Below are 21,611 nucleotides of genomic sequence, written 5' to 3' on the forward strand. Positions count from 1 at the left end.
CGCCCCAACATCGTGCAGCCCGCCTCCAGTGGTGTCGCGACAGGCGTGAATGGAGGGGCGAATGGAGACGTGTCGTCTTCAGCGATGAGAGTCGCTTCTGCCTTGGTGCCAATGATGGTCGTATGCGTGTTTGGCGCCGTGCAGGTGAGCGCCACAATCAGGACTGCATACGACCGAGGCACACAGGGCCAACACCCGGCATCATGGTGTGGGGAGCGATCTCCTACACTGGCCGTACACCACTGGTGATCGTCGAGGGGACACTGAATAGTGCACGGTACATCCAAACCGTCATCGAACCCATCGTTCTACCATTCCTAGACCGGCAAGGGAACTTGCTGTTCCAACAGGACAATGCACGTCCGCATGTATCCCGTGCCACCCAACGTGCTCTAGAAGGTGTAAGTCAACTACCCTGGCCAGCAAGATCTCCGGATCTGTCCCCCATTGAGCATGTTTGGGACTGGATGAAGCGTCGTCTCACGCGGTCTGCACGTCCAGCACGAACGCTGGTCCAACTGAGGCGCCAGGTGGAAATGGCATGGCAAGCCGTTCCACAGGACTACATCCAGCATCTCTACGATCGTCTCCATGGGAGAATAGCAGCCTGCATTGCTGCGAAAGGTGGATATACACTGTACTAGTGCCGACATTGTGCATGCTCTGTTGCCTGTGTCTATGTGCCTGTGGTTCTGTCAGTGTGATCATGTGATGTATCTGACCCCAGGAATGTGTCAATAAAGTTTCCCCTTCCTGGGACAATGAATTCACGGTGTTCTTATTTCAATTTCCAGGAGTGTAGTATACAGGTAAATACAAATGATTTATTAGTGTCGTTTTTTTAGTATTTACATATATTTCACAAGCAGTAAAGTAATAAATACAACAAAATAAACAGTCTTCCTCTCTCAGCTTATTTACATAAATATTTATAAATTACATAATACTGTTTCGATTCGGTTAAGCTGAATTGGGCTACGTCCTGTTACTGAGTCGAAGTTGTATGCCACTAATGGGCATCATGACAAAGGAGAAAGGATTGAACTCCATGGGCACCACAGTTTGGTCACAGCGCTGGACCTCATACTTCGACATCAGGTAGGCCAGCCCGATCTTGGTCTGCAGTAAGCCCAGCCGCATGCCTGAAACACCCAACCAACAGTTCTGTTTATGAAAGTCAGTGCAGCACTGTTGTGAGTGTAAAGCGTGCTTGATCGGACTTCATTCGTAAATATCCATGGCACAAGTACCTGAGGTCGTTTCATAGGGCACGACCAGGCAGAGTTTCAAATGACGACGAATAATTGTGCAGGCAACATCGTATTATTAATGTGTTAACTTGTAGACATTATATGGAGAATGGAAATGCGTTTAAATATAAGGGGGTGGTGTTGATTGATTTGGGGAAGGGGACCAAACAGCAAAGTCATCGGTCCCATAAGATTATGGAAAGAGGGGGAAGGAAGTCGACCGAGCCCTTACAAAGGAACCATCCCGAAATTTGTCTGAAGTGATTTAGGGAAATCACGAAAAACTAATTCAAGATGGCCGGACGTGGGTTTGAACTGTCGTCCTCCAGAATGCGAGTTCAGTGTGAAACTCTTTATTATTCAAAAAGAAATCGCCGTAAACAGTTAATATATTTTGTCCACTGCAAAACAAGACGGTCTGCGCCTTCAGGGAAAAATTTTTCCAGTTGCCTACGGAGCCATGATTGTACCCAAGTATGCACCTCTTCATCAGAAGCAAAATGTCGGCCCCGAACTTCTTTCTTCTTCAGGCCTCGTGATGACTGGGTGTTATGTGATGTCATTAGGTTAGTTAGGTTTAAGTAGTTCTAAGTTCTAGGGGACTGATGACCATAGATGTTAAGTCCCATAGTGCTCAGAGCCATTTGAACCATTTCTTCTTCAGGGCCACTTGTGCCAAGATTGTTTCGACTGCGCTGCAGATGTTTGACTGGGAAGTCCTTACAAATCCTCCATACAGTTACGATCTCTTGCTACTCGATTTTCGTCCTTCTGGAGCCCTGAAGAAAGACATTCGTGGCCGTCGGTTTGCTTCGGAGGAAGAGGTGCACGTGTTGGGTATTATCTTGTTTCCGAAGGCCACCACAAACATTCTTCCATGAAGACGTTGACAGCCCTGCCTCACAGTGGGATGAATGTACGTATTAATAGTTATGACGAAAGCTTTCGAAATAATAAACAGCTTACTTGCTTTTCTTCCATCTCTCCCGTGTTCACTTGACTGTCCCTTATACGAATAGTACCACGGAGGATTAGTTCCTGGTGAAAAACCAGAGAAAGAAAAGCTATAAACAGTTTTAATATCAAGTCCCAACTTCGCAACCATTCACATGGAAATGAGGGACATGTGTTACTTCTTTGCCTTAATAATACTCTCCGAGATAAAATTTATTGAGTTACTCTAGCAGAAAAAAAGGTCACGGCCCAAATGTAATACTATATTTTTCTATCTCGACAAAGTGCATCACTTTGATACGATAACAAAGAATTTCCGAACTATGGCTTCTCTTCTTTGTAGCTACAGAGTACTCCCTTCTATTTGCAGGTAGATAGTGTTTGGCCCTTACTGCGTGATTAGATTCCTACTGCAAGAACATGATGAAATGGAAATATTCTTCACCCAGGTTCTAGAATACCACTAGTAAAGACGGTCATAAAGAGTACACTGAGGTGACAAAAGTCATGGGATATCTTCTAATTGCCCGGCGTAGTGCAGCAACTCGACGCGGGACGGACTCAACAAGTCGTTGGAAGTTTCCCACAAAAATATTGAGCCATGCTGCCTCTATAGCTGCCCATAACTGCGAAAATGCTGCCGGTGCAGGATTTTCGGAACGGACTGACCTCTCCCATAAATGTTCTGTGGGATTCATGTCGGGAGATGTGTGTGGCCAAATCAGTTGCTCGAACTATCAAGAATATTCTTCAGACCAATCGGAAGCAGTTGTGGCCCGGTTCATTGTCACACATAAAAATTCCTTCACTGTTTCGGAACGAAGCAAATGTAGCCGAAAATCCAGAGAACCGATTCCATTCTTTGTCAACACAGTCCACACCATTATGAAGCCACCACGAGCTTGCACGGTGCCTTGTCGATAACTTAGATCCGTGGCTTCGTGGGGTCAGTGCTGCACTCGAACCCTACCATCAGCTCTTTCCAACTGAAATCGGGACTCATCTGACCAGGCCTCGGGTTTCCAGTCGTCTAGGGTCCAGCCGATGTGGATACGAGCCCAAGAGAGGCCGCTGCAGGCGATGTCGTGCTGTTAGCGAAGGCACTCGCGTCGTCTGTCTGCTGCCATAGCCCATTAACACCACATTTCGCTGCACTCTCCTAACGGAAACGTTCGTCGTACGTTCAGCATCGATCTCTGCGGTTGTTTCAGGCACTCTTGCTTGTATCTTAGGAGTGACAACTCTACTCAAAACTCCGCTGATCTCGTTAAGTGAAGGCCGTCGGCCATTGCGTTCCCCATTGTGACAGGTAATGCCTTAATTGGTATTGTCGGTACAGTCATGAAACTGTGAATCGCCGAATATTGAATTGCTTAACGATTTACGAAACGGAATGTCCCATGCCTCTAGCAGCAATTACCATTCCACGTTCAAAGTATGTTAGTTCCCGGCGTGCGCCAAACCTTTTCACATGAATCTCTTGAGCACAAATGACAGCTCCACCAATGCACTGCCCTTTTATATCTTGTGTACGCAATATTACAGCCATCTGAATCTCGTGACTTCTGTCAACTCAGTGTATATACCGATACGACAGTGTTCCGACTTACCTATGCAGTTTCGTGGTCCTTCTCCGAAAGGAAGGTATACGTAGGGATGCCTCTCCGCCTTCTCTTCCTCTGAGAACCTCTCAGGACTGAAACGTTGGGGTTCTGGGAAATACTGGGGATCGTTGTGAAGACCGTAGACTGGGACGAAAACAGTCGCTCCCTCTTCAAGCTCAGGCCCGCCATCGGGGAACTTGTAGCGACGCGTGCACTTCCGTGCCAGAATCGCTCCCGGTGGATACATTCTCAGCGTTTCTGCAAGATAAGAGACGTGTAACTAATTAGTAATCATATTTTGACTCATTATGCCACCTGCAGGTAACAGTCGACTAATGCCCACGGGAGACTCTAGTAATGTGCAAAAAACTTAATATTGACTACTAATGATATCAGCAACGCACCGGACGCGTGGTCATGGCATTAGGTATGAAATTTGAAATCGAGTTATGTGTCAAATATGTTACAGTAGTTAGTGACTGAGTGTGGTACCACTGCTTCGGTTAGGAGTTGGGAAGGGGAAATTGCAATGAAAGTGGTTTCGACTCTAGAAACGTTCCAGTACAAGCATCATATGAACTCCGATTGGAATTAGTACATCCACTCTAACACATTGTTATGATTCTTAATTTTTTACTCAAGGAAGGCACATGTTCCTATATATTACGTAGGACGATGGCAGTGTACATAGACAAGAGTGTCAAATTATACTTTAGACAATGAACACTGCAGAACGAAAACAGAAGCATATATTACGTTAGTACGAATATATGAAATCCAAAGAAAGACCAATCACAGAAAACTGCGTTAGTCCTACACAAAATGTAGAAGAACTATAAAAAATAGTACGTAAGGTATACCAGTAGGAGGAAGAGTACAACACACACAATATCAATTTTCTTTAAATTAGCCGTGGGACAAAGTGTCTCATTACAACATCGCACATGAGTTCCCTTCCAGTATATCTGAGACAAATCTCTCTCGAGTACGTAATTATTCAAAAACTTTTCGTGGGCTAAAACACGCAACCCGAAACGAATAGAATTTCAGAGCCTCACCTGATACTACTTTGTCGAGGTACGACATCTCGGAAATGGCCTCGTACGTCAGCTGTCCGTTGTTCTTCAGCAACGTGGCGTCCACCTCCTCCTGTAGTCTCTTCTGCACGTCCGGGTTGAGGGCCAGCTCGTATAGCGCGAAGCTCATCGTCGTCGACGACGTCTCGAAGCCCGCCAGGAAGAACACGAACGCCTGGGCGGCCACCTCGTCTATCGACAACTCTGTAAGCGAGAGAAAGTGCCCTGTTAGGAAAGTGTCATGCAACCAAAGCAAGTTTGTCGATCATACTCCGAATGCAGCAGAAAATTAACTTTTCTTTTCCCTTTAGTGCGCTAGAAATCACTCCCCTCTGTACTGAGCAAGTAAAAGTTTGTGATTCTACATGTCAATCGCCTGAATTTCTTTAACAGTATGTTAGACAACGGGTGGAGAACATCAGCGATTACAGCACGTACGTAATTGTGGAAATAATCAACAACAACAAGAGCAGAAGCCTATGTAGATGGAAAGGAATGATTACCTGGGGAAAATGATTGAAACAGCAACTTAACTGTCACCAGTCACACTTTATCACATTTTAATTTCGCTTCTAAGGGATTTAAACCTCCACCATCAGGTGGATTCATGTAAATTAATGCTACAATTACGTGTTGGGTTAACAACTCTGGAGTAAATTGTGGCAGTCTCCAGTGGTCAAAGACTCCTCTTCCTCTCGTGTACGTGATACTGCATGCGATGCAGCACGACAAAAACAACAGGCTGTGACAACTGGAGACAGTAACACAAGTTACCCCAAAGTCGTAAACACAACACATTCGCGTCGTATAAGGGGCGATCAATAAGTTTCAGTTCGAAGACCGTACAATCCAGAATCGGAATGATAGTGAGGCAAAATCGCCGTGAGTACTGAGGCAATCATCCCAGCTACACATCAGCTTGAAGATATCCGTTTGGTAAGACACCAAGTCCTGCTGCGGGAAGAAGTACGTAACTGCCTGTTGCACGTCCTCGTCCCACATGAGTCGTCAACTCTTCAAGACTATTTTTAAGGAACCGAAGGCGTGATAATCGTGGTTCAGTATTCTGGAGGAGTGGTAACCTGGGTATCTTCATTTCGGGTCTTTCTTTGTTAGGTAAGGTCAATGTTTGGCTCATTACTTCTATCCGGCTAAGGCAAGTATTCTGTCTCTGACGACTTCGGAGACACCTAAATTTCAGGTGTTAACTTCTTCTCCATCCTACCGAAGTACGAAAAGAGTCACCATCGGAGTACTATATATCCTAGTTACAGCTTTTCTTGAATGGAATATTGAAGTAAATGTCCTAAACGATACTGACTGAAACTGGCGAAATTGCCAAGCAAACTTTAGAAACAGCCCAATCGTAGTCGACATTATATCTGATAAAAACATGGAAGAGAACAGTGACTTGGGCCTAAAAGAAAAAAAAAGAAAGTTACCTAACTGAAGTATACTGCTTCTGCGCCATCGAAAAAAATGCCTGCCTGAGACATGTAAAAGATGAAGTCATGATTTCGTACATTTAACCCAGCAGCACAAGTGAATAGAATTTGGAAGACATTAAGTATGTTCGTTAACTCTGCAAGTAGGACAGAAGGGCTTTCAGTATCGTAACCAAACATACTGTAATAATGTGACAAGTAATTGCATGTCGAATGAAAATGTTTACAGTGTTAATTATACAGTCTGGCTGAGTAGACGTAATAAATATTCCATCTTGTTTCAAATATTCCAATGGCGTGGTCTGATTACACTCATCATAGTTGAGGAATTTGTTCATTAATGAGAATGAGAAAAATGATTTACTGCAAACACAATCCTTAAACGAAAACTTTGTTTACAAGATAAAACAAGGAAACAAGAAAACAAAGGAAGTAGGTTACAGTACGCTTGTTCATCCACTGCTTGAATACTGCTCAGCAGTGTGGAATCCGTACCAGATAGGGTTGATAGAAGAGATACAGAAGACCCAACGGAGAGCAGCGCGCTTCGTTACAGGAACATTTAGTAATCGCGAAAGTGTTACGGAGATGATAGATAAATTCCAGTGGAAGACTCTGCAGGAGACACGCTCAGTAGCTCGGTACGGGCTTTTGTTGAAGTTTCGAGAATATACCTTCACCGAGGAGTCAAGCAGTATATTGCTCCCTCCTACGTATATCTCGCGAAGAGACCATGAGGATAAATTCAGAGAGATTAGAGCCCACACAGAGGCATATCGACAATCCTTCTTTCCACGAACAATACGAGACTGGAATAGAAGGGAGAACCGATAGAGGTACTCAAAGTACCCTCCGCCGCACACCGTCAGGTGGCTTGCGGAGTATGGATGTAGATGTAGATGTAGAAAATGTACTTTCTCCCGTAACAATCTACACGGGTAAACTGAGTAGTCAAGGATTTATCAACAATTACTTCTGAAATATGTTCCCTGATTAGTTACTGTCCTTCTTCGGTGTCACACCATACGTCAGTTACATTAAGGTACCATAACTTACTCCAGTTGTCGATGTCCTTGGCGCTGTCCTTGATTGCCTTCGCCTTTTCGTCATCGATGAAGCCCTTGTTCTTCAGCTGTACCAGCAGGTGCATGAAGTCGTTTCGCGTTACGTTGTACTTCTCTCGGTACTCCACTGTCTCTTTCACCATGTTTCGGAAGAATGCGGATACTTCTTCAGTTCCGGCACCAACTCTGTGGGAAATACAAGTTCACTGTAACTGAGAGCTACACAGTCGAAACACAGAATGTGCTATGGAGCAATGGTGGACAGAATGGAGAGATGCTTTACCTGAGTGCCCTGGCGACAGTCGGAACGAAGGAGTGCATGAACTGGGCGATCCTGAATTTGAGCGAAGGTTCGAACGCCTTGCGCCCCCACTGTCGGAACTCGGCCTCCGGATTCCTCTGGCAGTTGCACTCCACGCCGAAAGCGACGGATGCGATGATGTCCGTGGCATACCTGGCGGACACCTCCCGCATCTCCACTACCTCTCCACGGCTCGCTGGATCTCTCAACACCTCCACCATCTCACGGCCGCAGTCTTGCATCGTCTAGAGAGATAATCACATATCAATAAGGTGAGTTTTAAAGAAACGAAGTCCTGGTGCAAATTGCAGTTTTCCCCATTTAATTTTCTGTTCCACCAAATGAGTGATAGCGTGTAAACATCTACATATACGTGATTACTCTGATATTCACAATAAAGTGCCTGGCAGAGGGTTCAATGAACCACCTTCATGCTGTCTCTCTACCGTTCCACTCTTGAACAGTATGCGGGAAAAACGAGCACTTAAATTTTTCTGTGCGAGCCTTGATTTCTCTTATTTTACCGTGACGATCATTTCTCCCTATGTAGGTGTTGTGTACATAGTTCTGCGTAGTCAGCGTGTACACAACTTCCCCACTAGAGCGCGCCCCGCTAAGCACAACAGTGCAGGCGCAGGGCTCGTTCGTCTCCGCACTACGAGATGGCGCTGCCATAGAGACGGACCAAATTCTGCTTACGTCGATCCGCGTATTAATATGTAACGCAGCCAATGAGATTGCTGCTAACGTAGAAACTTTTCTCCTCACGGATCACACTCGCGTAGTGATACATGAATGCGCGATGTATTATAATGAGTGTACAGACCTCCGATTAGTCAGCCTGCATTTGTCTGCACCAGTCTGTACCAGTCTACATTTGTCTGTACCAGTCTATAGTCAAGTTTCAATCTGCGCCTAATAAGATTACCATATTCCTGTACATAGCCATGAAGATAAATGTATAGACACTTTTGTCAAGTATCAGAGATATATGTGCGAATAAGATTAACGTACCAATACCAAAGGAACTTCAGATTGTCAATTGTAAATAGTATCCAGAACCAAATTAAGTAATTTTTATACTTGTTATTATTTTAATAAATGTGTGTGAAAATTAATCAAGTTCTGTTTAAAGTTGGTCACCGTCAATCTACTACTCTTAAGTGTGCAAGTGGCATTTCTATCGTCTGACCTAACGGCAGAAGATAAACACGCCACGAAAAGACCACAAGACATATTGCTGACACTCGCCTACTTCGTTAGAGCGACAAGTCAAATAATCTGATGGTGTGTGTACTGAAGGTCTTACAGTACGCACACCACAGTAGGTGGGTGCCAACAGAATGTTTTCGAAATCGGCGGAGAAAACTGGTGATTGAAATTTCATGAGAAGACCTCGTCGCAATTGAAAACGCCTTTGTTTTAATAATTGCCACTCCAATTCACGTATCGTGTCTGTGACACTATCTCGCATATTTCGCGATCATACAAAACGAGCTGCCCTTCTTTGTACTTTTTCGATGTCATCCGTCAGTCCCACCTGATGCGGATCCCACACCGCACAGCAATACTCCAGAATAGGGCGGACAAGCGTGGTGTAAGCAGTCTCTTTGGTAGACCTGTTGCACCTTCTATGTTTTCTGCCAAAGAATCGCAGTCTTTGGTTTGCTCTACCCACAATATTATCTATGTGATCGTCCCAATTTAGGTTATTTGTAATTGTAATCCCTAAGTATTTAGTTGAATTTACAGCCCTCAGATTTGTGTGACTTATCACGTAATCGAAATTTAGCTGATTTCTTTTAGTACTCATGTAAATAACTTCACACTTTTCTTTATTCAGATATTTTATCTAAATCATTTTGCAAATCGTTTTGATCATCTGATGACTTTACAAGACGGTAAATATCATCATCTGCAAACAGTCTAAGACGGATACTCAGATTGTCTCCTATGTCGTTAATATAGATCAGGAGCAATAGAGGGCCTATAACACTTCCTTGGGCATCGCCGCATATTACTTCTGTTTTACCTGATGACTTTCCGTCAGTTACTACGAACTGTGACCGTTCTGACAGGAAATCACGAATCCAGTCCCGGTTCATAATGTGTAGAAACAAGGAATCGGAGTGAGATCTTTTCAAGTATTCGGGTACTTCATTTTCCTACACTCGAAATGCACCCGATAGTACTCCCAAGGTTCCAGTCACTGATGTTTGCGAATATTGCGGCATAAAACCGCAATTGCTATTACTGTGTTTACAGCCACTTCAAGTAGCTCGGTCTTCTGGCACTTATTCGATAATCAGGATATGCAGATGTTACAGTATCTTAGTTGCAACATTTGCAGTCTAACTGTCCAATTCATAATCTGTGCTTGATACTCCGATATTTATCGCTGTCTACAGAATCTCCCCATGCATTTGGTGAGTGGCTAACACCATTTCTGATATGTAGCATTTGTGTTTCCAGATCGTCAAGGAGTAGTTCTTTGCTGCGGATGTTGAAAATCACAGGAAACACGAGGTCGCTCACGGCAAGAAACTGCCATCTGACATTCGGTGGATGCTATATACAGCATATAAAACGAATGTATAATCATTAGTGACCCTTTCTTCTGGAGCCAGAGTCTTTCACTACAATTAATTCGTACCACCAATTGCACTTACTTGACTCATAAGAAGGTAAATTACACTACTGGCTCTTTGCTGTAATTCTACCAATGTCTCTCAATGTTGACTAGTATCAGGTTTTAAATCTTTAGGTGATGCATTAAATGCGTGCCTGTCAGTTTTGTGTGAACTTTTCGCGATACTAACGCAAGGAATGACTACTAATTGTTATTGGTAATAGGTGTAAGGTGTACGTTATACATATTGCTCAGCAGCTACTGACCTGGCACATCATTTTCAGCTTTCCCGACGTAAACGTGGGCGTCATCTTGGTCCGCATCCGCTTCCATTTGGCGCCATTCATGAAGAACAGGTTGTGATTCAGCGGCTCTTGTTCGTTGTGAGGGACTCCTCTGTCGCGGAACGAATCGAAGTCCTTGACCAGCAGCAGCCGGATGAAGTCCGGATCCCTCAGGACCAGTGTTGGCACACCGAATTGGTACATTCCGACGTACCTCTCACCTGAAGTAAAGGGAAAACAGGTCAGTTAATGTCCCAGCTACAGAAACAGGCAGTCTGTGCCTACGATACATGTGTAATGTAAAGAAGGGATTAAAAAGGTACCGCGCAGAATACTGATCTGAAAATTTCAAGCTGTTCTAACAGATCCGACATTATCTCTGACCACCTCCGCAACTCTGTCAGTGGAGGCAATGTTCCACCTGTATATGCTACTGCGGCTCTGTCACTGCAATTGAAAATGACGGGGCAACCATCATCACTTCCAAATGAAAAGAAACAGAGCCTGTAAATTTCACCTCAGTTTATGATTATCAGCGAGATTATATTATATTAGATATACTTTTAGTTCCAACAGATACACAGTGACGAGAAAATCCAGAAAGCAAAATGTGTCAGGAAACAAGAACACTCAATGAATATCTACAACGAAAAGAGATACACTAATATCCCTTTTAGATATCCCTAGTTAAATGATCCTTATGGATGTGAAATAAGTCAAAAAATCCTAAATATAATTTCATTTAAAAGGTAATAACGAACTTGTCACAAAACATGTAAATGTATATGATAAATCTTAGGCTGTTGGGATTTGTATCAACGAACAGAAAAGTCATTTTATAACACTTATTTATAGTGATTGCATTACTGCACTGAAGTTGTACGGAAGATAGATTGTACGCAGTACTCGCATTATTTGATATTGTTAGTAACGTACACACATCGTTCGGCTCTGCTAAAAAATTCATCAGTGGACTAAAAGGAGTTGGACACCAGCAAATCTCTTAGGCTCCTGTTAAACTGAGCTTTATCAGCAATTAAACTTTTTATGGCTACCGACAAGTTATTAAAATGTGTGATTCTGAATAATAGACACCTTTCTGGACCAAAGTAAGAGATTGTAACCCTATGTAGAGATTATTCTTATTTACTGTAGCAGAAGTTAGTAACCCAAGTTACATAAAAGGGCTTCATCAGTACTTTGTTGAATTCACAGCACAATAATTATTATTACACGTTTTTTTGGTGTTGTAAAGGTTTAGCTTGACTTGATGAGTTATCGGAAAAATAACTCGGCAGGACGTTACAGAGAATAAGTAAACAAAAGTGTGCTAGCTTTTTTACTTTTATTCATTTACGTCTGACAACGTTCGCATTGCAAATGGAGATTTGTTTAGGTGTTTAAGCCGTTGTGTAACATTCTCCTCCAGCTGAAATTATCATCGATCTGCAATCCCAAGAATTGAAGACTGGTTTAATATTTTAGGCATATACGGGCGGGAAACATCTTACAAGTTCTCAATTGCTTGCAGTGTCTTTTCAAAGTATAATGACAAATAACTTTGTAGTAACCAATTATTAATGTCCCTGAAAATTTCATTAACCAGTACTTCTAAGACTATACTTGAATGTCTACGAATCACAACATTACTGATGAAACGTCATTGATATACACAAGAAAAAGAATGGTTCGTAATGTAGAAGCTTCTGGGATGTCACAGGTGAATGACAGCTTAATATAGGCCACGTCCCTACTGACACCCTTTGTGTGTTGTCAAAGATGCAGGGTTTGAAGCACTTACAGCGTTTTCTGTTGCACAGTAATATTCTAATTTACTTAGGAGGATAAAGCGTTTTAAACAAATAACTTTTACAAACTAAAAAAATACCAGTAGCCTGTTTGGTATTTCGAAGGCCGCTCTGATTTATCCCGTATCGTGAGCGACTGCATGTCAAAAGCACGTGGTTGTTTCAATTGTGTGGAGCTATAACATTTGTCATTATTTTCGACCCCCGAAAATTTAGCATGTTGACCAAGCTGTGTACTGCAATCGTCCTCCACTATGAGTGTGGATAAGACTTCCACCTCGCCAATATTGACCAGCTTACTATCATCACCATTATTTATTTACTTATTTATTTAACCTGATCAGATTAGGGCCATCACGCCCTCTCTTACATCGGACCAGTGTTCCACACATGCATCATTTCACACATCAGAGTTACATCATGACAATAGTTTAAATAAGAAAATTAGATTATTCTAGTGTCAATATCAATAAAGAATAATGACTAAGACCTAATAAAGTAAATACTGGCAGTATTTTGTACAACAGGTGCTATACATACAAATTATGATAAAAGCAATAATAATAACAGTAAAATAAAAAAATCAAATAATAATGATAAACATGAGAAAAATTGGCAATGGTAATGAAGATTTGAGCAGATGTACATTAATACCTTGGTGTGTAAAGTAGATGTTTACTAGTATAGCGAGTTTTGGGGAAGGGCGATTTAAGGAGGGGGAAAGAGGGAAGTAATGAGGTGAAGTGCTTTCATGTACAGAGGAAGGCATTACTGTTGCTTAAGTACATACGTCATTGACTGTGTTTTGAAACCGGACATGTTTTTAAGTTTTCTAACATAACGGAGGGGGGGGGGGGGGGGGTATTCCAGAGTCCGGTTCCCGCTGCTGTAAAGGACGTGGAGAAGGTGACTGAGCGATGCAGTGGAACAGAGAGGATTTTATTATGATGGGAACGTGTGTTTCTGTCATGTTGTTCCGACATAAGCGTTAAGGACGAGGAGAGATATGAGGGACAGTGTACATTTATAAGGCAGTAGATGAGACAGAGTGTATGGAAATCTCTGCGTTTGTCTGCACGCAGCCAGGACAATTTTGCATATGCTGGAGAAATGTGATCAAAAAGTCGAACGTCACAGATATATCGGACGCAGGCATTCATGACCAGTTCCAGACGTCGCGAATTTTCCTGAGAGAGGCCTTGTAGGATAATATCGCTGTAGTCAATGATTGGGAGTATAAGCGTTTGTACTAATTTCTTTTTCAGATCGAAAGGGAAGAGTCTTTTATATTTTTGTAGGACATGAACGGATGCTGATGCTTTTTTGCTCACTGCAGTTACGTGCTCTGTCCAATTTAGATTTTCATCTATTATTACTCCCAAACTCTTTGCTGAGGGACAGAAGTTAATATTTGTTCCATTTAGGATAAGAGATGGTACGGCTCTGAGCACTATGGGACTCAACTGCTGAGGTCATTAGTCCCCTAGAACTTAGAACTAGTTAAACCTAACTAACCTAAGGACATCACAAACATCCATGCCCGAGGCAGGATTCGAACCTGCGACCGTAGCGGTCTTGCGGTTCCAGACTGCAGCGCCTTTAAAGATGGTACGGATTCACCATGTTTTGGCCTACTGAGCTTAGATTGACCAACAAGTACCGGTTGGGTTTTAGATGGGTTTAGTTTTAGTCCTATGTCCTGTGCCCATTTTGATAGTGCATCGGTGGTTTCGCACTTAGATACAAACTGAAGGTCATCAGCATACATATGATACACTCCTGGAAATGGAAAAAAGAACACATTGACACCGGTGTGTCAGACCCACCATACTTGCTCCGGACACTGCGAGAGGGCTGTACAAGCAATGATCACACGCACGGCACAGCGGACACACCAGGAACCGCGGTGTTGGCCGTCGAATGGCGCTAGCTGCGCAGCATTTGTGCACCGCCGCCGTCAGTGTCAGCCAGTTTGCCGTGGCATACGGAGCTCCATCGCAGTCTTTAACACTGGTAGCATGCCGCGACAGCGTGGACGTGAACCGTATGTGCAGTTGACGGACTTTGAGCGAGGGCGTATAGTGGGCATGCGGGAGGCCGGGTGGACGAACCGCCGAATTGCTCAACACGTGGGGCGTGAGGTCTCCACAGTACATCGATGTTGTCGCCAGTGGTCGGCGGAAGGTGCACGTGCCCGTCGACCTGGGACCGGACCGCAGCGACGCACGGATGCACGCCAAGACCGTAGGATCCTACGCAGTGCCGTAGGGGACCGCACCGCCACTTCCCAGCAAATTAGGGACACTGTTGCTCCTGGGGTATCGGCGAGGACCATTCGCAACCGTCTCCATGAAGCTGCGCTACGGTCCCGCACTCCGTTAGGCCGTCTTCCGCTCACGCCCCAACATCGTGCAGCCCGCCTCCAGTGGTGTCGCGACAGGCGTGAATGGAGGGACGAATGGAGACGTGTCGTCTTCAGCGATGAGAGTCGCTTCTGCCTTGGTGCCAATGATGGTCGTATGCGTGTTTGGCGCCGTGCAGGTGAGCGCCACAATCAGGACTGCATACGACCGAGGCACACAGGGCCAACACCCGGCATCATGGTGTGGGGAGCGACCTCCTACACTGGCCGTACACCACTGGTGATCGTCGAGGGGACACTGAATAGTGCACGGTACATCCAAACCGTCATCGAACCCATCGTTCTACCATTCCTAGACCGGCAAGGGAACTTGCTGTTCCAACAGGACAATGCACGTCCGCATGTATCCCGTGCCACCCAACGTGCTCTAGAAGGTGTAAGTCAACTACCCTGGCCAGCAAGATCTCCGGATCTGTCCCCCATTGAGCATGTTTGGGACTGGATGAAGTGTCGTCTCGCGCGGTCTGCACGTCCAGCACGAACGCTGGTCCAACTGAGGCGCCAGGTGGAAATGGCATGGCAAGCCGTTCCATAGGACTACATCCAGCATCTCTACGATCGTCTCCATGGGAGAATAGCAGCCTGCATTGCTGCGAAAGGTGGATATACACTGTACTAGTGCCGACATTGTGCATGCTCTGTTGCCTGTGTCTATGTGCCTGTGGTTCTGTCAGTGTGATCATGTGATGTATCTGACCCCAGGAATGTGTCAATAAAGTTTCCCCTTCCTGGGACAATGAATTCACGGTGTTCTTATTTCAATTTCAAGGAGTGTATTTACAATAGTTCAGTGAGCCGTGGCGGCTCATATCGATAGTGCCACTCTGGTGGTTTATCTTTCCTGCCACGGTCAGGGTGGTAAGCAGCGCCCTCTGGGGACTACGCTAGGAGTAACGAGGCGTGGTCCTGGTGGGGGGGGGGGGGGGGTTCTCCGGGACGTGGTGGACGCGCAGCGAGTGTGGGACCGGACCTGTCGCATGGAGATATACAAGTTGGCTCTGAACGGTAGGCGCCGTAGCAAGCAGGAGCGGGCGTCCTGTAATTTGTGTGAAGGAGTAACGATTTTTGCATTGGATGTCCCAGTGGTTCCCGAGAGTTGCGGTGGCTGGTGGCTGTTTTCGGAGAAGAGAATTGGTAAGAGCTTGTGTCTACGCTCTTTTCCGTGCGATGTGATTGATCTCACTTGTACTGTGCTAATTTAGAGGCGAAAACTGTGGTGGTTTCATTAGGTCTGGTTCTTTGCTGTGCAACTAAGGGAGTCAGTTATCTGGGGTAACTGAGGGAGCACCATTATGTTGATCTAAGTGATACGTTCTCCACGTTTTGTTTATGGCTTTGCGAATCGAAATCGTGGGGGGGGGGGGGGTTTACACGTGTGAGTAATTTGCTATTGTATTGCTGGTTATGTTGTAAAGATGGTTCTCTGGTGTGTTAAATCACGCTCTGATTTGTAGCCAATCTAAGCAGAAGTTACCATTGCTACTTGCCTATGTGCTACTGTCCTTATGATTGGCGTGGTTTCTCTTTTGATTGTGGGTGTGCTCACGTTTAAAAAAAATTACGGCTACTATTCATAAGGGTTGTCTAGTAAGGAAATTGCTTAAGCTTTTATCATATGCTGGTCTGTTTCCCCATCATGACATTGGCTTTCTATGCAGTAACTGAAGGAATGTGTTTGGAGGTTCAAGACTGTAGGCTGACTAGTATTTGAACTGGTGTTGAGGTTAAGGGCGAGATCAGCATCCCGCAAACCCGCACGCTGCGCGTGGTTAAATGTTCCGCTATTGGGGAGCCGGCTCTCTGTTCTTGGATTTTGTAAGGATACGTGATGAGTGCATCGCGTGCTAAATTGCGGGGTGTCGGTGCCGTCCAAGGGCTAGACTTGTGATGTATGTTATGTTGAAAGGGAATTAACTGTACCAAATTTAAGAGAGATTTTAGTTTGTTTTAGGTCTGTACATGGAATGATGTTGATATTTTGTCGATTGCGGCCATAACTGCCTCTGTGGGGAGATCCACTGAGGGACTTGTATTATACTGTTGCAGTGCAGTCCATCTGAAACGTCCTGCTTAAAATTTGGGACTGCAGCTCTCTGATGTTATATATTACTGTTTAATCTTAAATGTCTTGGGTGTAATATGGTTGTTGAGGATTATGTAATTAATTTTGATCGCTGGTTTCTTAAAGGAAGTATTTCGTTTTAAAATATGTGCTTATTTAAATATGATTTTAACTCATCATTCAAATTTTCTAGTCTTGCTTTCTTAAAAGGCTTTCAGTTAAATGATTGCTATTTGCCTGTTTAAATGTTTGAGTGACTTAAAGGAAAAGAATATTATTTTGTAATTTGTACTGATTGTTCCTTTTAGGTAATACCTGACTTATGTGTCCAATAAATGAGTGTCTAGTCAATGGTGATGCACTGTTCTATTGCTAGCCTACCCCTTCCACTCCACAGCCTATTGAGCTGCCTTGTGTCGAAATTGTGTTCAGAACAACCCTCTGACCTGACACCTCAGTCAGAACCGATGACACATGATTGACGTACAGAGAGAAGAGTATAGGACCTAATACTGAGCCTTGGGGAACGCCTGACACTACCTGCCGCCATTGTGATTTTATATTCCCGGACAGGACGCGTTGCTGATGAGACGTCATGTATGAGCGAAACCATTGCACTGCCCTTGGTGAGAGGAATCGTGGTGTGTGAAGCTAACGTACAGTATGTTTAGACACAAGTAACCCCTTACTTTGTACGTGTGGTGAGTGTAGAGCGGGCCTCACCTTTGAACTGGTTGTAGATGTCCTGAACTACGAACTCGAGGCGGGTCTGCCCCAGGAAGCTCCGCCTGAGGTTCCCGAACGGGATCTGCGGCTCCGCCTGCGGCACGCCCCGCCTGCTCCAGTAGGTGAAGCGGCGCGAAAACCAGGCGTAGGCGGCGGCCACTCCCACCAGCAACACGGCCAGCAGGTCGTTCAGCCAACAGCCTAGCAGCGGCTCCATGCTGACGGCGATGCACAGTAGCCAATCCACCTGCTAGGTCTCACTGGAAGCGGCCAACGTGCTACAACAAAAGGGATTCGCAATGAAGGTAGCTGAGAAAGGATAATTATGGACAAAGAGCAGCATTTTACTGTCCTGCGCACTGTCAAAACTTGTGAGAAAATATGATCCGAAATAAATATGGATAAACAGTTAATTTTATGTACTCTTCTCTGAATACATCCTGGATGTGCACATGCTTTTCGTATTCTCTAGAAAAGCACTTAACATTATTATTAGAAACTGTTAGATGGTTCCAGATTTCCGATGGGATCGATTGAGGCTGCTGGGAGCAGAGGAGCGTGCGTGTGTGAAGGAAGGCACATGCACAGACTTCCGCTAGTTCGAAGGAGGAAGAAGGCACGCCACGGTAGCCATCTTGTGTAGAATGATGGTATGTCGCTTTTGGAACTTTTGAAACTTTTGGTCATTGGAAACAAGGGGACTGGTTTCGGTTTGACCCGATGAAGTTGTCCTAGAACCTCGTAACACTGTGTTGTGAAGCTGATCTAAGATAGGGAGAAGTATGGACAGTGCCGGTAACGAATAAGTTAATATGGTTTGGTGGAAATAAGGCACGATCTGTAACCTGCTGTATTGATAGAGGAGGACTTCTTGTTCTGACAGTGAGGCCTGAGAAGTTTGGTACAATTATTACAAAGACACGACCGGTTCCAGGGGTGAGTAGATGTTAAGTAATTTTAAGGACGGTTAGTCTGTACGTGCTACTTTGAAAAAAGTTATCTTTTCTGTTATTGTAACATCTCACTGTGCACGGTTATATAGTATTCTGGAATTTTTCTTGTTTGAGGACTGTGTATATTGGCAAACTGTATTAATTATCGGAAAAAGTGGAGAGCTCAGGTTAATATGTTGATAACTGTTCCTGGTAAACTGGATGTTATAAACTGCATTTCCTTTGGTTGACTAACTGCAAATGATCGCGTGAGAACTTAAGCTCATCATTTTCTGTCTGAGCATTGGTTAAGTTATTTATTAACCACTCTCAGAGAATCCGTATGAAATCCGATGGGACTTAACTGTTAAGGTTACCAGTCCCTAAGCTTACACACTACTTAACCTAAATTATTCTAAGGACAAACACACACACCCATGCTCGAGGGAGGACTCGAACCTCCGCCGGGACCAGCCGCACAGTCCATGACTGCAGCGCCCCAGGCCGCTCGGCTAATCCCGCGCGGCGACCACTCTCATAAATGCTTCTGGCAGACTGATTTTACTCGTGGAAATTTAATGGCAGGTGTCATCTGGAATTGTTAATTTATAGATTATTGTAAAAGAACTGTCTTCTAGTATTGTCTGAGCTTTTTTTCATTTCAGCTTAAGGGACTGAAAAACAACTCTGTTCAGTGGAGGTTGTTTTAGCAAATTGTATTAATATTGTTGTATAAATTTTTTGGGGTATTTTCTTTGCATAAGGACTTGTAAGTGAATGTTAGAAAACAAAACAGAAGGATTTCAGTGCTAGATGAAACTGATTAACTAATGATTGTTGGATCTTAACTAAAGGAAAAGACTAAACCTTGCATTTAGCAAAAAAAAAAAAAATGAAATGGTGGGGAACGGTGTTGACTGTGCAGCCAATATATAGAAAAGGCTGTTGAGTTACTGAAAATTACTTCCCCACTAAATCTGTGTCTTTGCTAATCACTGACACTGAAACAATTTAAAATACCAGAAAAATGAATGCAGCTTCTGAAAACGTACACAGAAATCCCTGATTTTAGAGTCATGGTATAAAAAAGTCTGTTACAAATGTTCTTCGCTATTTCTGGTGTGAAACTGGGAGATGCTACTCCCTCTTCGCTTTTCAGCGTTACAGAACACATTATCAGGAAAATAAATTCGACGCCCCTTCGAAGGAAACTAGGGAACAGCTTTAACATACTGTTGTTTGCAGATGACATAGTAATCTTAGTTGAAAATGGCCACAGAAATATTTCACACAGTGCAATATTGTACAACAGCTTACTTGCTAGAAGACTGCAAATTAATAAAGATAAAACCAAGTACTTTGACATTTCATGACAAACTAATGCTATGCGTATCTTGAAAATACGTATGCAAAAAGATGAAAAAGCAAAACATTTTACTTAGCTTGCAACCATGATAAATACAGAAAACAATAACGAATAAGGGATGAAAAATAAGAATACATAAAGCAATAATGTGTTGACTTCCAGTGTTAGACATAATAAAAAGCAATCTTAACACAAACGAATTTAGGGATACACAGACAGGGTGACTGATTTTATGCAACCCACACTACGTCTGTGTCAGGAACAGTACGCAGAAAGGCGACAGCCACGTACTCGATATAAGTTTCCACTCTGAACTTTGGGCTATTGTTAGAAAACGGAATCGTACAGTAAAAATTACAAGTGAGGATTGACCGTGAGTTAGGAGATAGTTGTTTGGTTGGTTTAAAGAGGAAGGGTGGGGGGGGGGGTGAATGGACCAGACTGCTTGGTCATCTGTCCCTCGTTCCTGTGAAAAAACTCCACGAGAGAAAAAATAAAACAAATAAAACTTACCTTACAAAACCTGAAGAAAAGAAAAACCACAAGGACTACAGAAATGCAACAAACACTACAATTGACGAGATACGACAAGAGAACCACAGAGAGTCGCAAGAAACAGGTAGAAGGGATTAAAACAAGAGAGCAGATGACCGTAAAAAAGGATAAAGCAGCCACTCTGCAACACATTAAAACGTCCAGGCTGAAAGCACTAGAGTAGAGAACAGAGACTGACAAACGACTTAGCTGGAATGATAAAACCCCCTTCCCGTACAAAACGTAAAACGAAATCAGTCGAGGCGTTGTCAGCTAAAAATAAGGATATCGAGTCCGGTAGCTGAAAATTCCGTCACAGGTCTGCTAAAGTGGGATAGTGCAACAGAATGTGGGCCACGATATTTTTAGACCAAAATATACCTCACACCTGTCATATTTATGCAAGTTTCCCCAATTTTTCTTCGTGTTATTAGCGCTGTAGTCACAAAGGTTTTGTATGTCTCTGTAAGTTTATTCCACGGTTCAGACGTTATATAGCGGAAAGTTGTTACTTACACATTTCTCATTTTGACATCTTCTGTTTATGTCGTTGTTTCCAATGGTAGAACACACTTCATAAGCCAGCGTTTGTGAATGAATTACTCAAAATTAGGTACTGTGTAGGGAATATGCATACAGAGACATTCAAAACCTGTATGACTGCACAGCTTATTACACAAAGAAAGAATGGAGATACTTGGACAAGTATTCTAGCACTTGGTCCAAAAATAGGGTGCAACTCATGGCCAGTCCTCACTGGTATTTTTACAGGATGATTCCGTTTGATAACAGTCGCCCAAAGTCCTAGAAGTAAACTTATACCGGTTATGTGCTTATTGCTTATGTGGCCATTGTTACTGATATAGGGATAAAACGAATCAGTAGGGGCAGCTGAATCACCATTCATATAGAACTCTTATCATAGCAGTGCCGTCGTGCACTTGTGATATTTGGGCATTAACAAAATCAGAATTGGTGGAATCAAAAATCTTAGAAAGGAATATCTTGAGAAATGTACCAGGCTTGGAGCTTTAATAGCGGCAACTATTTATTTACAGCTCGTACAAAATAGACACGTCTCTCAAAGTTTTACTGACCTTCAAAGCATTGTGTATAGCCTGCTGCCAGCGATGAGGAAGTCGTAGGATACGCTT

The 21,611-nt window shown here is 43.7% G+C and overlaps 1 protein-coding gene across 3 annotated transcripts in view; it reads right to left on the reverse strand.

The window, feature by feature from the left end:
• Nucleotides 1-804: 804 nt before the first annotated feature.
• LOC126262240 (probable cytochrome P450 6a13) overlaps nt 805-21,611 on the reverse strand; it is a 71,832-nt gene continuing 51,025 nt past the window's right edge. Inside the window, exons 2-9 of one of the 3 annotated variants that reach the window (XM_049958711.1) lie at nt 18,993-19,149; nt 17,623-17,903; nt 10,590-10,828; nt 7,677-7,939; nt 7,386-7,579; nt 4,867-5,088; nt 3,815-4,066; nt 805-1,142 (exon numbers count right to left, since the gene is read on the reverse strand). In XM_049958711.1, coding sequence (XP_049814668.1) covers nt 976-1,142; nt 3,815-4,066; nt 4,867-5,088; nt 7,386-7,579; nt 7,677-7,939; nt 10,590-10,828; nt 17,623-17,842 — 1,557 coding nt within the window. In that variant the 5' untranslated portion in view covers nt 17,843-17,903; nt 18,993-19,149 and the 3' untranslated portion in view covers nt 805-975. The remainder of the gene's footprint in view (nt 1,143-3,814; nt 4,067-4,866; nt 5,089-7,385; nt 7,580-7,676; nt 7,940-10,589; nt 10,829-17,622; nt 17,904-18,992; nt 19,150-21,611) is intronic. The other 2 variants (XM_049958713.1, XM_049958710.1) reach the window with 2 other exon arrangements.

Source organism: Schistocerca nitens, chromosome 6, assembly GCF_023898315.1.
Source record: "Schistocerca nitens isolate TAMUIC-IGC-003100 chromosome 6, iqSchNite1.1, whole genome shotgun sequence".
NCBI lineage: Eukaryota > Metazoa > Arthropoda > Insecta > Orthoptera > Acrididae > Schistocerca > Schistocerca nitens.